The 16,171-nt window shown below is 41.4% G+C and overlaps 1 protein-coding gene across 1 annotated transcript in view; it reads left to right on the top strand.

Annotated features, from left to right (window-relative positions):
- The first annotated feature begins 5,039 nt into the window (after positions 1 to 5,039).
- The window catches only part of SYNPR (synaptoporin), a 309,053-nt gene continuing 297,921 nt past the window's right edge, over positions 5,040 to 16,171 (top strand). Inside the window, exons 1-2 of the mRNA XM_010851534.1 lie at positions 5,040 to 5,237; positions 5,363 to 5,428. Of these exons, the coding sequence (XP_010849836.1) occupies positions 5,220 to 5,237; positions 5,363 to 5,428 (84 nt within the window). The 5' untranslated portion in view covers positions 5,040 to 5,219. The remainder of the gene's footprint in view (positions 5,238 to 5,362; positions 5,429 to 16,171) is intronic.

The following is a 16,171-nucleotide window of genomic DNA, read 5'->3' as shown; positions in this document are numbered from 1 at the left end:
TGGAAAAGAGTCTGATGCTGGGAGGGACTGGGGGCAGGAGGAGAAGGGGATGACAGAGGATGAGATGGCTGGATGGCATCACTGACTCGATAGACGTGAGTCTCAGTGAACTCCGGGAGTTGGTAATGGACAGGAAGGCCTGGCGTACTGCGATTCATGGGGTCGCAAAAAGTCGGACACGACTGAGCGACTGAACTGAACTGAATGTGCATGTGGTAAAGCCTGGTCATACTGACACAGATACCTGTTTTTTTAAAACAAAGGTGGAAGTCGAAACAGCAAAAGCATTTTGTGATGTGAATCCACCTTGGCCATCTACCCTTGAAATTTTATATCGGTCTTTATTGTTAATTAAGAATGACTCCATTTGAAAGCTAAAAATTCCATAGGAACCCTCTGGAATCTTATATTGTCATGAAATTTTAAGCCAAATAGAAACACACACATCATTAGATGTTATTGCAGCCATTTAAGACTGAGACATAAGTAAAGATGGTTTTACCTGATCATTGTGTGGAGATATAATCCTATATTTATTGTAAAATTAGAGATCTTGAAAATGTTTCCACACTGTCTCCCGTCCTGTGTACCAGTGACTCTATGCAAACCTAACACACCAACAAATGTTACACAGACATGCTATTGGCTTTTGCTTTCACTCTCACTAGTTAAGAAAAGATTTGGAAAGATCAGGTTAGCAGCATGAGCAGAGGGTGAAATATACAACAAATTGAATGACTTCATTATTTATTTCCAGTATTTTAAATATCATAAAACATGGTATTTCCTCCTGCATTAAGTTGCTATGGATAAAATTTTAAATTAATTTTTCTTTTTTGCCAGAGACATAGAATGATGAAACCCAGGTATCTTATTCCCTGAGGATGAGATTTAATTTGCCTGAATAACTCAAGTCCATCTACAGAAGTTTGGTACTTTGTAGGGTTTTGTTTTTGTTTTTTGTAGTTTTTGATTCAAAATTTACCCTCTTTGAGATTCAAAAAAAATTTTTTTAATGTTTTTTGCCTGTCTTATCAAATACTGAGCTTGCACAAACTGGGTTTATGGTTTATCTCACTACAAGGTAAGCCCTGTGAAGGCAGGGATTTTGTCAAGCTGTTTACAGCTGACATAGAAATAATAACACAAGTTGGCAGGCAGTCCTTACTTGTCCCATGAATAAGTCAAGGTTTCTCAACCTTGGCAACTATTGACATTTTGTTTGATTCTTTGTTGCAGGCAGCTGTCTTCTGCATTGAAGGATGTTGAACATCATCTTTGGCCTCTACCCTCTAGATGCCAGGAGGTGCCAGTAGCAACTCCCCTCCCTAGCTGTGACAACTTCAAATGTCTCCAATTATTGCTAAATGTCTCCTGGTGGAGGCAAGGGCCCACAATGCCCTTTATCGAAACTACTGCAGTAATGAATTGTTTTGACACGTCAAAGGAAATCTTCATAACTATAGGTTCCTAGATGAAAACAAAAGAAGCATTTGGAAGCTATTTGATTTGTATAATCAATGCTGACTGCTAAGTCGCTTCAGTCGTGTCCAACTCTGCAACCCTATGGACTGCAGCCCTTCAGGTTCCTCTGTCCATGGGATTCTCCAGACAAGAATACTGGAGTGCGTTGCCATGCCCTCCTCCAAGGGATCTTCCCGACCCAGGGATCACACCTGGGTCTCTTATGTCTCCTGCACTGGCAGATGAGTTCTTTAATCTAGTGCCACCTGGAAAGCCCTAATATAATCAATATAAGCCACTAAAATGGATCATTTATTCTCCACCAAGTTAACAGGATTGTTGAATCATTTCAAGAGATTTGTTACAGTAAAAGGGAAATTATTTTTCATCATCATGGGGCAGAGGAGAAGGGGTCACTCTCACTTACTGACAGTAATACTGTGGCAGTCTTTTTATCATCTCTCCTATTGCTCCCAATCTTTAGTTCTTTAGGTTCCTTAGTTCTTTAAGGAACCTAATGTTATTTCCATATTTGAATATAGAGGTTCTAGCCCCAAAATTTACAAAGTATTTAACATTGTAAATAGGATATGGAACTCAGGGTTATTTTGGTGATGCAGCTGTTGGCAGCTCATACATTTCTGGAACGTGAGAAGCATCCTCTGACAATGTGCAATTGTTGTCTAAGCGACTACATTGCCATTTGCCATGATTCTGGTTTCCTTCACATGGTGTTTGGAGGACTTGGAAAATTTGCCACCATATTAGCAAGGAGGAATGTTGGGTGTGAAGAGAGAGGCCTGCGGGAATAGGCTCAGTGATCACACTTCATCTTCGCCAAGTTCTCAGCTCAAATGAAATGCAAGTGGGTGGTATTTTAAATAAATCAATCTCTCTGTCTAAAGAGATACACATGTTTATATGATTTTCTAACCTGGATATACTATCCATAAAAGAGGGGATGGAGGTGATGCTAGATGAGGTATTTAAAGCACTTAGCACAGTGGCTGGCATGTAGTGAGAACTGAGTTGGTATAAGCTATTATAATTATCATCATTATTAAACATATGCAGGAGGCATTATACCTTATAAGCTACTTGACTATGATGGAAAGAGCAATGATGCAAGGACAATGAAGTCATACAGGATGGAATCTTGGTTCAGCTACTTCCTAGCTGTGCACACTCTAGTGTGCACTCAATCAGCATAATTATGCTGTATTGTATTAGCAGTAACAACAGACTTCAATATCTAAGTTGCTTGCAACTCTTAATGCCTTTCTTGCTCAAATCCGCATCCATCAAGGTCCAGCTACAGCTCTGCTCTACATCAATCTTATGCCAAGACCCAGATTGTGAGAATAGCCTCTGTGCAATGAATACATCAGATTCATCATGGTAGAAGGAAATTAAAAACATGGCAAATCATGAAGGGGTTCTTATAATTTCTGCTTAGAAAGGTAATCATAACTTCTGCCCACAATCATTGGCCAAAACAAACAACATGGCAACTTCCCAGTTCAAAAGGGCAAGGGTATATAGTGGAGGAATACTGCAGAGAGTACCAAGATGGTGCCACCATCGACCACCCTCTTAAGTGGGCCTTGGAGGCCTCATCTTTGCTTCTGCCACAGTGTTAGCAGTTGGAAATGAAACTAATACACTTAGAGATACTATGATGTGCCAAACTCTGCTCAAGATATACCGACAAAATCTCATAGAGTCCTCAAAACAACCAGTTACATTGACATCGTTGGTTCCATCTGACAGATTTTTTAAAATCAGAGGTCTCGAGGAGGTTAAGTAACCTCACACACAAAATCATATACAAAAACTGTAGGACCCAAGCTGAATATTTGCAGTTGCATAATCACTTATTTTTGAAATAACTTGTTTCTAATTGTTTTAGACTCTATCTGCACGTAGGAAGAGCAGTAGGAACAAAACTGGCTGGCTGCAGATGGTGCAACTAGCCCTTTGGAGCTCTGACTCACTAACTTTCTAGTTTTTCTCCAACAAAATCCATGGGCAGGGGTCATCTACCCTGGCCACTCTTTTTTACCCAGTTTTGGCCTGCTGCCTCCCCTTCTCAGACTCCAAGCTATTCATTTCCATCTTTCTCCTCAATTCCTGAAAATTAATTACTCTCCCTCCTTCTTTCCCCCAACCCAACTCCAAACCTTTTTGGCAAATCTTTGTAGTAAACAGATGGGCTATCTGTGTTGCTGGGAGACCACTTGATACATGGAACCCAGTCCAAATGGAGTGAGAAGGAAGGTGACGTATCACCTACAGGGTGGAATGCCTCAGAGTGCTAAAGACTCCTCCTCCTATTTTTTTTTTTTAACTGAAAAAAAAATTTGGCCCCCTTGGGATCTCACTTGGGGTCTAACCCTTGGCCTATGGTGGTGGAAGGGCAGAGTCTTAACCACTGGGCTATCGGGCAAGTCTCCTTTTCTATTTTGAATTAAACTCTGGCTTCATTCTCCACATTCCCCTCATGGGTCTCAATTTCCTCATCTCTAAAATGAGAACAATAGTAGTTACTACTGCTAACTACTACTAATAGTAACTATTACTACTAATCCATGGGGGTTTTGTGAATATTTAATGAAATAATGTTTATCAAGCCCATAACACAACTTCTGAAAGAATTCAATTGTTTTGTTGTTACTATTGTTGGCAGGCTCAGCACACTAAGGGAGGAAGAGTGTATGAGGTGAGATGGGGAGCACGCAGTCCTGTTTATGATGGATTTGGGGAGCTTAATTTGAGGACTGTATTTTAGGCAGAGGATCTCAGTTGAAACAGCATGAGTTTTACAGAAACTTAAATTCCAATCCCTGTTTAGCATCTCATGAGCTATGTTCCCGTGTATAGTTCAGCCTGACGAAATCTATTTTCTACTTTTTTTTTTTCTTTTTTCTTTTTTTCTACTTCAAAATTACAGGCGTAGTAATTTGCTCCAGACCTGACACAGTGGCTACGGGATTACCTGCCCGGCGTACTGCCCCATATTTTTATAATTCATGCATTTCCAGTCTCCCCGCCAGCCCCCTTCGCCTTGACCTGGCCCCCCGCTTATCCCTGAGGGAATGGGCAGTATTCACCCTATTCTTACATCTCTCCCGCCACCTGGCACTGCTGGGCCACGCGAACATTCCATGAAGGCTCCGGGGCATGACCAGGTCGGGGGTCTGTCCCTGGTGTCCAGAAGTTTCCAGAACGCACACACCTCTTCACTTACGGTGTGGGCTGCTTGTTTCTTACCTGGAACCCAGGTCTTCAGGCGGGGAACCATTCTGCTGAGGGTGCCAACCGGGTTTTTCCAACCTACAGCCCCAAAGTTGCCCTGGAGCCTAAGGGTACAGGGCGCGCCAGCGGCGACGCGACTCCAAGGTCGCCGATTGGCCTCGCCCACCTTCGCGCCCTCGGGCCCCCGCAGCTGGCCAATCGCAGCCTCCCCCGGGCCGCGGGGCGGGCTCCCCTCCCCACCTCCGCCGCTGCCCCGCGCCCCACCTCCCCGCCGGCCCCTCCCACCCTCGCAGACAGTGCACGCCGCGCCCGCACACGCAGGCTTCCAGAACCCAGCCTCTGCGAGCCCGCTCGGGGCACTCAGCTCTCCACCGCCTCGCTCCCCGCGCCCTTTCCGAAAAGGGGCTTCTGGCCCTGGGCCCTGGGGCCGAGGACGGCGGTGGCCCTCGAACTTCATTTTCAAAGGCGCCGCTGGGTGAGAAGCCCGAGCGAGGCGAGCTATGGATCCCGTGAGCCAGGTAGGACTGACTGGGCAGCGCGGGTGATGCCGCGCGACCCCCGGGGTTGGATGCCGCGTCCCCCAGCCCCTTCCTCATGCTCTCTCTCGCTCTTTCTCTCTCTGTCTCGCCTTCTTGGTCCACAGCTGGCGTCAGCAGGTACCTTCCGGGCGCTGAAGGAGCCCCTTGCCTTCTTGCGAGCCCTAGAATTGGTGAGTAGCGGGCTATGTGCGGGGAGGAATCAGCAGGTGAGGAGAGGTCGGATGCGGTGCTCTCGGTTCTGCTCCAAGCCTGGGAGGCCAGCCGCTTCCTTCAATCCTCCTCTCTCCTCAGGTGCCATTCCAGGATGGCGGGGACAGGATGGAGGGATCCGGCTTGGAGGCGGGAGCGTGGACGAATTTTTACAGGCGCTTAGACGAGGTGTCATCTCACAGGCTCGCAGGGGCTGAGGAGAGAAGCCTCCTGGGGAGACCAGGAGGACAGCAGATGGAGGCGCTGCCGCTGGGCTCTGGCTGCTCACCTGCATTTTGCGGGGCTGAGGGCGTGAGAGGAGGGACCTGGGGCTGAGCGAAGTAGGAGAGAGGGCTTGGCCAAGCTGGGAAAGTTGGTGAGCGCGGCAGCAGCTCTCCGCCCCGCCTGGGATACAGGAAGCGCTGTGATCCACGCTCCAGCGAGAGGGAAGCTGAAAAGCTGTGAAAGATAGTAGCGTTGAAGGCAGGACTTCTTCCTCCTGTCTCAGAGTTTCTCTACTCTATCCGCTCTTGAGGGCTTTTCTGATTTCTCCTAGAACCTCCCAGCCTTCTTTGGAGCTTTCTTCAGCGCCTGGGTTTTAGGAAGTTGTATTACTCTCATGTTCTGTCCCCTTAGAAAAGAACTTGATAGTCCTAGGACAGCTTATCAGAGGAGTAAGGCGCAGAAAAGCTACCAACGGGGCCACAGGACTTTGTTAGTATTGCCGGCTTGGATGATCGTTATTCAGAGTGAAATCTGCGGGTCACACATTCTCTCTTGCTAGGAGCTCTGAAAGGCAAGCGAGTCTATCTGAACAGAAAGTTCAAAGCCCGTCATGTAGCATTAATCACAGGCCCTATCACTGAGGAGCTAGGAAGTTATGTAAGAGCGTGTTCCGTCCTCCCAGATCTTAGCTCCAAGGGCCAGTATCCGGGTTTGGCAACACAACAGTTTTACATGCTTACATGGTTGATCAGGGTAATCACAGCTGCCTTGTTTGTAAACCTGCTTTAAAATGCATGAATCTATCAACTGGACATGGCATCAGGACAGCGTTTGGAAGGCTTGAACTAATGGTTCAAGGATGGCTTTTCTTAAACTGTTTTCCTCACAGCCAGGTTAAAGCATGCAGGACTCATTCCAGGCAGCTTTCATTTGACTTTCTCAGACTTCTGTCCATGCTCATTCATTTAGCCATTCAACAAACATTCTCTGTGGAAGAGTGGGGGTTTTTTGCTCAGTGGAAAGGCTGCATTGTCAAGCCATTGTCTCTCAAAACAAAATTCAAAGACCTGCTATAATTTCTGACACAATCTCTCATGGTCTCACACTGTCGCTGTCACCCACCTGAAACATCAGTTTGTATTCCCTTCAGTCCTGTTACAATGTTATTTCATGTCACTCCCCCCACACATCCTCAGTGAGTGTATTTCAAAGTGTGAATGGTTTTGTTTTCAATGCAGATTTCTGGAAATCAAATAAAAATATTGGAAAGGAGGATGCCCAGAAATCTGCATTTTTTAGCAACTTCCTAGGTTCTTCTTAGGCCCATTAAAGTTAGAGGACCACCACCCTAAGCTATACAAGGTCCCCCCAAACTCCAAAGCACCTTAATGTTCTTGTTATTTTTCTTCATACTGTATGGAGTCCTGTCACAGCCCAAGCCAAATACAAATGTTTGTCTTTCAACTTCAGCTTAAATATTACCTTCTCAGTGAAGATTTCTCTCATAATTGCTTCTTTCCCTCTCCTCTACCCCAAACTGAATGATTCACCCCATTCTTTGAGCTTCCATTACATCTTATTCATTTATTCATAAGAATTTATAATCCTGTCTTATAGTTATCTTTTCTTGATATGTGTGTGAGAGATATATTAACTTAATTTTTAAAAAATTGAAGTATAGTTGATTTTCTCTCTTCTTGGCCTCTCTTTATGGAAGAAGGAATTTTGCTTATAAATCAATAATTAGCTCTCATTTGTGCTAGAGAACCTGAGTAAGGGAACAGTAAAATCTTGAAAGTTCATATATGTTAGTTGATTGCCACCTTTTGAATGAGCTAAGGTTCACAAATGAGAGCAGGGAGATAGAAGGTGTGGAAAAGTGTATCAAGGTGGAGAAAAGGAAATATCTCTTCTGTGCATGCCATGGCTGAAGAATCACTCGCAGGTCTTTGTTTCCTGTGGAAAATGGTGACAATGAGAGAGAGTTCTAGCTTTGGAAGAAAATTTGTTCTGTTTGTCTCAGTGTTCCCCACAGGTGCCTATGTATGTGATAAGCAAAAATTGTTAATTGAGCATGAGAGAGCACTAAAAACATCCCTGTTCCTCCTGTTCTGTTGCGGGAGCAGCTTCTCTGTGGGAGAAGCTGGTAGTCTTGGATGTATTTGAACAACAGTCCTTTCAGTTTTCAGTATTTGTGCTGTAAAAGTAAAAGTGTATGTAAAGATCTGTGTTCAAGCCTATTTAATGCAACGTCCTTTGTAGGGGAAAGAACAAAACAATTAGTAAATGTGTTAATAGGAAAATCATTAATATATGATTCATGCATGCTGTGGAATATTATACTGCCATTGTAAAGGTGAGTTCAATTAATATGTGCTGACCTGGAGGTCAGCATGTGCAATTGTGTTTGATAAAATTATTAAGTGCAGAAAAATGAGTGTCATTCTTATTATTTGATGAAATTGCTATATGGAAAAAAGTAGCTTTCAATTTTCCTTCTTTTAATCAACACATGGAAAATATATTCACTCAGATTTCAAACTAATGGATAGCATGTACTTTTTTTGTAAATATAAAAAAACAAAACATAACTTTGTGACCGTGTGTGTGTGTGTGTGTGTAACTTGTATAAGCATAACATTGATATTTTTTCCCCAAAGGGTGTAATTTGAGGTTCAATGAGGAGAGGAGAGTGTGAAGGAAAGCTGTGTTCTGCAGAAAGAATCATGGACACATATCCCTTGTCCACAGTTGTGTACATGAGTAATTTAAAAAATAATTCATATTTGAAATGACTTCCTATGGATTGACCGTGTGAAGCAATATTACTTCTAAAGACGTCTTCCACTTTGAGATTTATTGCCTTGGAGGGAAGCATGCACTTTATTGATGTGTCCTTTGCTTAGGAATGGCTCATAGATATAGTAGATTTGAAGTTTAAAAACATAAAAGTCAAACCTTCAAAGAAGAAGCTTTAGCCAGTTTCAAAGACCTTGAGGCAAAACTTCCAAATCCTTAATCTCTACTTCAGTGAGGTCAAGGGCATTTTCAGTATCTTTTGAGTCAAAACCAAAACTGAGGACACAGCACTGATGCTGATGGTCTGTTTCATGTATTCTCCTATGATAAAAAAAATTTTATTTAAGGTCCAGAAGAATCTCTTAAACCATAATTTGAAGATAGTAAAAAAAAATTTTAATTGAATTTACCTTTTTCTCAGACTTACTAAGTTGGTGTGAAATCCTGCCTTCCACGAATCACTCTTATTTTGCTACTTCAATTCTTTGCCAGGAGAACTTTGGCCTGCTTTTTTTCCTTTTAAAACATTTTTGTTAATGCATTCTTTCTTCTTTTTACCATTTGCAAGGTTCTGTATTTGCACCTGTAGATTTCTATGTGATGGCAGGTGAGGGACCCCCGCAGTTCCAGGACTAGAATTGGTGCAGATGTAAGAGCATCCAAGGTATTTCAACGCCCCCGAATAATACGTCATGGCTGGCAGGTCCAGACTCCGCCCCTTTAGAGTTAACTGCTGGGTCAGCTTGTTTGATTCCTCTAATTCTTAATCTTTTACGTCCATCCTCCATTTTGCTATATCATTTCTGCTGCAACCCCTGGACTCCATATCTCCATTCTGCCTTCCCAAAGCCGGCCAGCTAATCCAGAGATGCAAAAGGTATACAGTGCCTTGATTTAAATGGAAGGACCTGCTTTCCGAATCGTCATTCCTGAATCTAAATTCTGATCTGTTTTCCTAACATCATACTGCTTGCTTGATATGAATAGCATTTCTGATCGTGTTATTGATAATAGCACATTAAGCATGTTTATAACATAACATAATGTAATATGGTTATTATTTTAAACTCTTGAGAAGGAACGGTAGCTACCTCTGTCATGCAGGCTTCGTATGAGGCACTGTATTCCACTGCTTTCCATGCATCATAGTATTGAATCTGCATGGCTTATGTTCTCATTTCACCATGAAGTTAATAAATAACTCATCAAGGATAAAATAGTAGGGGGAAAAATAGTAGGAAATGGCAAAGCCAAAATTTGAGCATTCTCATTCCAAACTGTATTCTCTTAAATGCTACACTGTTCTGCTTCCTTCCATGTGGCAGACACCTGCCATAGCTTATCCCTAATCCTCAAAGAAACGTAAAAGGCAGATGCTATCCTGTTTTGCAGTGTTTATCTCACCCACTCTGATATGTATTTAAAGCCTTTTCTGAAAATGCCACAGAGTGTTTATATTTAGAGATTAGCTCAACAGACATCAATTGTCTTTGATATTGTTTTATTCTCTATTGTTTTTAATTAACCAAAGTAAAGTAGGTTCTAATTAAGCATAGTATCTTTTCATTTAAAATACATTGGAAAAGAGTTTGATTATAAAGCCAAGAATTTAATCTTATGGTCTTTTTTTCTTTTTTCTTAAAAAATACCTGTGCATGAGTCAGACAGCTCTTTTTTTTTTTTTCCCTAAGCATAAATAGGATAGGAATTCTAACATGCAACTAATTTAAATTATGAGCAGTAATCTGCCATGAGGATGTGATGCAATTGCAAAGCTACATTAACTTGGATTTAATTATAACTTCTAGCCTCTCAATTAGTGACAAAAGTCATGTGTGCAGTTGGAATATGAATCAATAGATACACTTTTCATAAAATAGCAACTCCCCAGTGGACTAATGAATTTATCACTTAATGTTTTTCTGAGTTCTATGAAAACAATTGATATTTGGCCGCACAAATACAGGAAAAAAGATAAAATTACTACTTATGTATTTGAATCCCTATTTTATCCTTTTCCTAGCTTGATAACCTGGGGCAAGTTATTTAACTTTATTAGGCATCGTTTTTCTCATCTATAAAATGAAACTGATAATAGTTCCTACTTTAAAATGTTGCCATAAATGACTCAATTCACAGAAACCACCTAGCATAGTGCTTGGGCTATCAGAAGTGCTCAATAAGTGATATTGAGATGACGATGATAGTGTGATGATGATAATGGTAACTGAATGATTATGGGATTGATGGAAAGGAGGAAATAGAAATCCACCAGAAAGTAATTTAGAGCATTATGGCAACCTCTTACAAGTTAGAGTCTTGGCAAAATTCTGACATAGAAAATCTATCATACACTTGAATGTGCCTCTTTTGAGCCCCTCTCCCCTTATATCATGATGTCCAAGATTTTTTCTTTTTTACCAAAGCATAAGTGACTCTGTAGGGCGTTGTTCTTTGGAATATTTGCACTCAAAGAACTTTCCAGAGAGGCCAAGTTTGAACCTAAAGGAACCGGTCTCACAGAAGAATTGTAGGAACTTAGTTCTCAGGAATGTTTTGGTGAGGTGTTGGGGGACAGTTTTCCTGATCTTTCCAAAATCATAATCCATAGACATTGTTTATTCTTGAAAGAGTTACCTGTATCCAACTGAACTCTCCAAGATGTAGACACAGGTCCTTATAGTATCAACCACAGGCAATTACTAACCAAACCATAATACCCAGGTACACCTGGCCATTAGGCATCACCCAGATAAAAATAGGAGCAGAACCCTGCACTCATGCTCAACTGGAAACATGACTTCTAGTTCTCTGTTCCCCAGAAGATTCACATGTCTTCCTGATCCAGGTAAGAAAAAATAGTCTTATGGTAATAGAAAAAAATAGTGAAAAATCTCTAAGGAATATATCTACAGAACCATGACTTTCCTTTGAGTCTTCTTTTTCTGCAGGCATGTCTTTGACTTTGGCTGTATGTGTGATTATTCTCATTCATTCAGTTAGCTTAGCTATCCTTTGAGAAACTCAGTTCCTCACTGAATTTGGGGGAAAACACCCTTTGCCTACCTTTCCACAATTTTGGAAATTTTAAAGAAGAGCAAGCATGTAAAACACCTTGTAAACTAAAGGTCATCCAGAAGTAAACAATAATTGTGATCATGATGATGGTGATGATAAAGGAGTGATCTTTTCCAATCGGGTGACTCTGGATATCGTGAGATACATGGGTGAAGGTTGAAGTGTGAAGTGATCTCTGCTCCCTGAGGGGCTGAGCTCTTCCCTGCCACTCTGCATCCTTGAGCCTCTGCCCCAGTCTCTGTGGTCTCTCTGGAACCCACAAGAAAGAACGATGCTGCCTGTTGAAACTGATGCATCATCAAAACTTGGAGAGATGCCACCCTCACCCATTTTAGCTCTCAGACTAAAAGCCTGTTTCTTGCTCTGCACACATTTCACATTTATCAGATATTTGTAGGGCTGGCGATGGTCTCTTGCACCTGCCACTTTTGCACATGCCACTTCCTTTGCTTGGAACACACACAGTTTTCACTGAACCCTTTTTGGCTGGCAAATTCCTCTTTTCAGGTGACAGCTTAGACATCACTTCTTTTGAGAGGGACTCTCTGAGTAGGGAAGTCCCTCTGGGTGAAGTCAGTCTTCTATGGCTACCAGAGCACACTCTTCAGTGACTTATATTTTTTGTTTTGCTCCTCAACCAGACTAAAGGTTCTGTGAAAGCAAGGATCTTGTTTGTCTTATTCATAGTACGTTCTAAGCATCTTTATACAGTGCTTGACACATGATAGGAATGCCTCCAAAAACATTTGTAAATCCCACCAAACACCCAGACAGTAGATGCCTAGTAAGGCATTGGTTTGGGGTGAAGAATCTTCCTGCCAATGCAGAAAACGCAGAAGACACAGGTTCAATCCCTGAGTCGGAAAGATCCTCTGGAGAAAGAAATGGCAACCCACTCCAGTATTCTTGCCTGAAAAAAAATAATCTCATGGACAGAGGATCCCTGGTGGGCTACAGTCCATGGGGTTGCGAAGAGTCAAACATACCTGAGTGACTAAGCACAAAGCACAATGAAGGCTTGTTTGAAGGAAGGAGAGACAGAAGGGAGGAAGGAGAATAGAGAATCAAGAAATGAATCCCTGAGAACACGTTGATGGGGTGTCAATTACCTTTCATGATCTCCTGATCTTAATCGTTTTTCCATGTTGCTGCTGCTGCTGCTAAGTTGCTTCAGTCGTGTCCGACTCTATGCGACCCCATAGACGGTAGCCCACCAGGCTCCCCCGTCCTTGGGATTCTCCAGGCAAGAACACTGGAGTGGGTTGCCATTTCCTTCCCCAATGCATGAAAGTGAAAAGTGAAAGTGAAGTCGCTCAGTTTTGCATGTTACCTCCTATTAATAGTGATTGCTCATTGATCTTGAACTTAATTAGTTTCCCCATTGAAAACAGTAGGGATGTATATAATTTCTTCTTAAAGTCATGTCCTCTTATTTGTAGGTCAGGTTTCTTTCTATCTCATGTTTTCAGAACACAAAGCAAAATTTAAATGCTCACCACCATAATGACCTAGGATGCCCAGACCTTCTCAAGGACCTTTCTCCTTCTCAAAAGTACTTCGAATCCCTGAGAAAATTTTTTACTGATTTATGTATATTTTCTAACAAAATCTGTGTTTGTTGATCCGTTGCATAATGAAATACAGGTTTAGCAATGTGTTGTTGAAATATAAGGAATTCTGTAGACTTCAGAAAGGATCTGGATATTTAGCAGCAAGATGAACTCTTAAATTCTTTTGGTTGCCTGATAAATTACTTGAGTCAGATTCCATCCTGGATGCAGGAAGAGCAAATCAATTTTGTCTGCCCATTTGTGTGTGTGTATGTGTGTGAGAGAAAGAGAGAGAGAGAGAGAGAAAGCTCCCATCCTTTGAAATTGTTACTCTGAAGGATTTGTGTGCCAGATAAGAAGACATACCCCCAATGGCTTTAACAAGAAATGATCACATATCCATCTGGTCTGCCATGAGACTTCCTGGCTCTGCTTTCATGCCCTTAATTCACCTAATGGCTTTGCCCGCACCTGACAGACAGTTTGCATTACCCATGAGATCTTTCCTGAAGCTGAGATCCAGAAGAACTGAGAAGGCAGAATGGTTAGATTAGAGCAAAGAGTGATACCAGAAAATTATTAGGCACAGACCCATCTTCTGAGTGAAGACTGGAGATATTGGGAGATGTTTAAGTTAGAAAAGAGAGTGGTTTGATGAGTAGAGATTGTGACTGTGATTGGGAATGTGTTGACTTTGAAGCCACACTTGCTTGGGTTCAACCATAAACCTTGAGTGTGTTCAAGCGCAAATCAACCTTACTGAGTCTCAAGTTCCTCAGGGATCTTAACATACCTAAAACATATGTTTACAAATAAAAATAAATTCATTACTGAAACACCTGGGACATCCACTTTCTATCCCTGACTCTCAACTTCTTGAATTGTAAAATAAGGATGACATCTAGAATATATAACTTGTGAAATAAGCTGAGCCAACATGTATAAAAGTTCCCATAAGAGGGCTCAATAAATATTAAATGGTCCCAAATCTAGAAAACTGAAGCTCAGGTATCTGGGGCCTCTTTACTGTAGGAGCAGTGCCTGATGTGTTACCTTTAATTTTCATCTACATCTGCCATTTGAGCAAAGGGGGAAGGCATATTTTCATTTTTCATAATCATTGACCAGACTGTGTATAAGAACTTTTGTCATCAGAATCATATCACAGATTCTATTTATGAAGCAACTGAAAGCAAAACATGATTATATGTGTTTGAAATCTATTTTAGAAGATGTATGCTTCCTTGCTCAGAAAAAAAAAAACCCAAAATCTAAGAATAAGTGTGAAACTGTAGCATTAAACACTAGGTATTCTGGGGGAAAGACTGTTTATTAGCAAGAATGATAAATTTGAAATACAAATATTCATACTTTATTATTACTTTAAATTGCTGGCTGCTTTTTGTTTTATTTTTAATGCCTGGGCTTATTTATTACATCTCCCTCATTTAGTAACAGAAAGAATACCTAGATTTGAGCGTCAGCTATGACACTGACAGGCTATGTAATGTTGTACATGTTACTTTAACCTCTCTGGGTCTTTCATATTGATATGAGTAGAAATAATATTAATTAGCAGAAAGAATTATTGCGTTGGTTAAATGAAATAACACTTGCAAAGAGTGATGGCTCATAGCAAGCACTCAATACATTTGTATTTTCTTTCCTTCTTTCCCCCAGATTATGTTTTACTGCCAACGTAAATTTCTCAAGAATTTGTGAAATTCTGGAAAACTTCACGAGGCAGCCTTTTTGTTTCTCTAGGTGTTCCTAGGTGTTCTTGTGTTATTCTCTGTCACACACATGCACACACACACACACACATTCTTTGTACTAAAGACATGAAGAGCACATGCATGAGACAAATGTATTCTAATGGGAGAGTATGCTTTGGCACATGTGGTTGGAAAGGAGAGAGTGATTAGACTGGACCACCAAGTCCTAGATCATTGTCGCAAACACACTGGAGCCCCAGGCTGTCTACAGGCATTGGCCAGGTGACCATGAATTTGTGAAGCTTTTCTGAAAGGAATAACATACTTCTTTATTTTAAAGAAAGACAAAGCCCCCATAAATAGTGGGAGTTCCTTAAATGGCTGTATGTTGTTAGGTGCCAGTCTGTCCTAAATCAGTACTATGTAACTTATATACACAATTTCATTCAGATCTTACAATGACCTCATGAGGTTAACTTGCCCCAAAATACAGAGCTGGTAGGTGACCAAGACAGGATTTCAAGCCACATCAGTCTGACCTCCTGCCTCTTCCGTGCCTTCTGTGACCCAATGATATTAAATATCTTTGTATTGGGCAGTGGATTTCTTTTGATGTTCTATTTACAACCATTTTTATGCATAAACTATTTGTTTAGTAATTTAAAATCATAAAAATATAAGCAAAAGTTAATAAATCAAAATTACTCAATATCCTTTTACTGAGAGACAACTAAGGTTAATATATTGAAAAATATTCTTTCAGACATTTTAATGTTAATGTACCTTTTTTTCCCCTGTGCGGTTGCGGGGGGAAATGACGTGTTAGATTGCTAGGACTGCCATTACTTAATACCATGAACTGCGTAGCTTTAACAACAGAAATTTATTGTCTCAGAGTTCCGGGAACCAGAGGTGAGATCAAGGCATGAGCAGAGTTTCCCGGCGAAGGCCATGAGGGAGAATCCATTCTATACCTTTCTGCTAGATCCTGGTGGTTTGGCTGTCAGTCTTTGGTGTTCCTGAACTTGTAGATGGTGTATCCCCTGAAATTCTGCCTCTGTCTTCACAGGCGGTTCTCCCTGTGTGTGTGTCTGTGTCCAGACTTCTCTCTTTATGCAACACAAGTCATATTGTATTAGGGCCTGCCCAACGCCAGTGTGACTTCATCTTAACTACATCTGCAGTGACATTATTCCTAAATAAGGACACATTTTTAGGTACCAAAAATAAGGATTTCAACATGTGAATCTCAGAGGCATACACTTCAACCCGTAACAAATGGGTTCTTAGAATAGGCAAGGCTTTGTTTTCTGGTTTGCCACTACATAAAATACCTTCCTCCACAATTTTGATGGCT

This window comes from Bison bison, unplaced genomic scaffold (genome assembly GCF_000754665.1).
Source record: "Bison bison bison isolate TAMUID 2011002044 unplaced genomic scaffold, Bison_UMD1.0 scf7180017864304, whole genome shotgun sequence".
NCBI lineage: Eukaryota > Metazoa > Chordata > Mammalia > Artiodactyla > Bovidae > Bison > Bison bison.
This window is presented reverse-complemented; position numbering and strand designations above follow the sequence as displayed.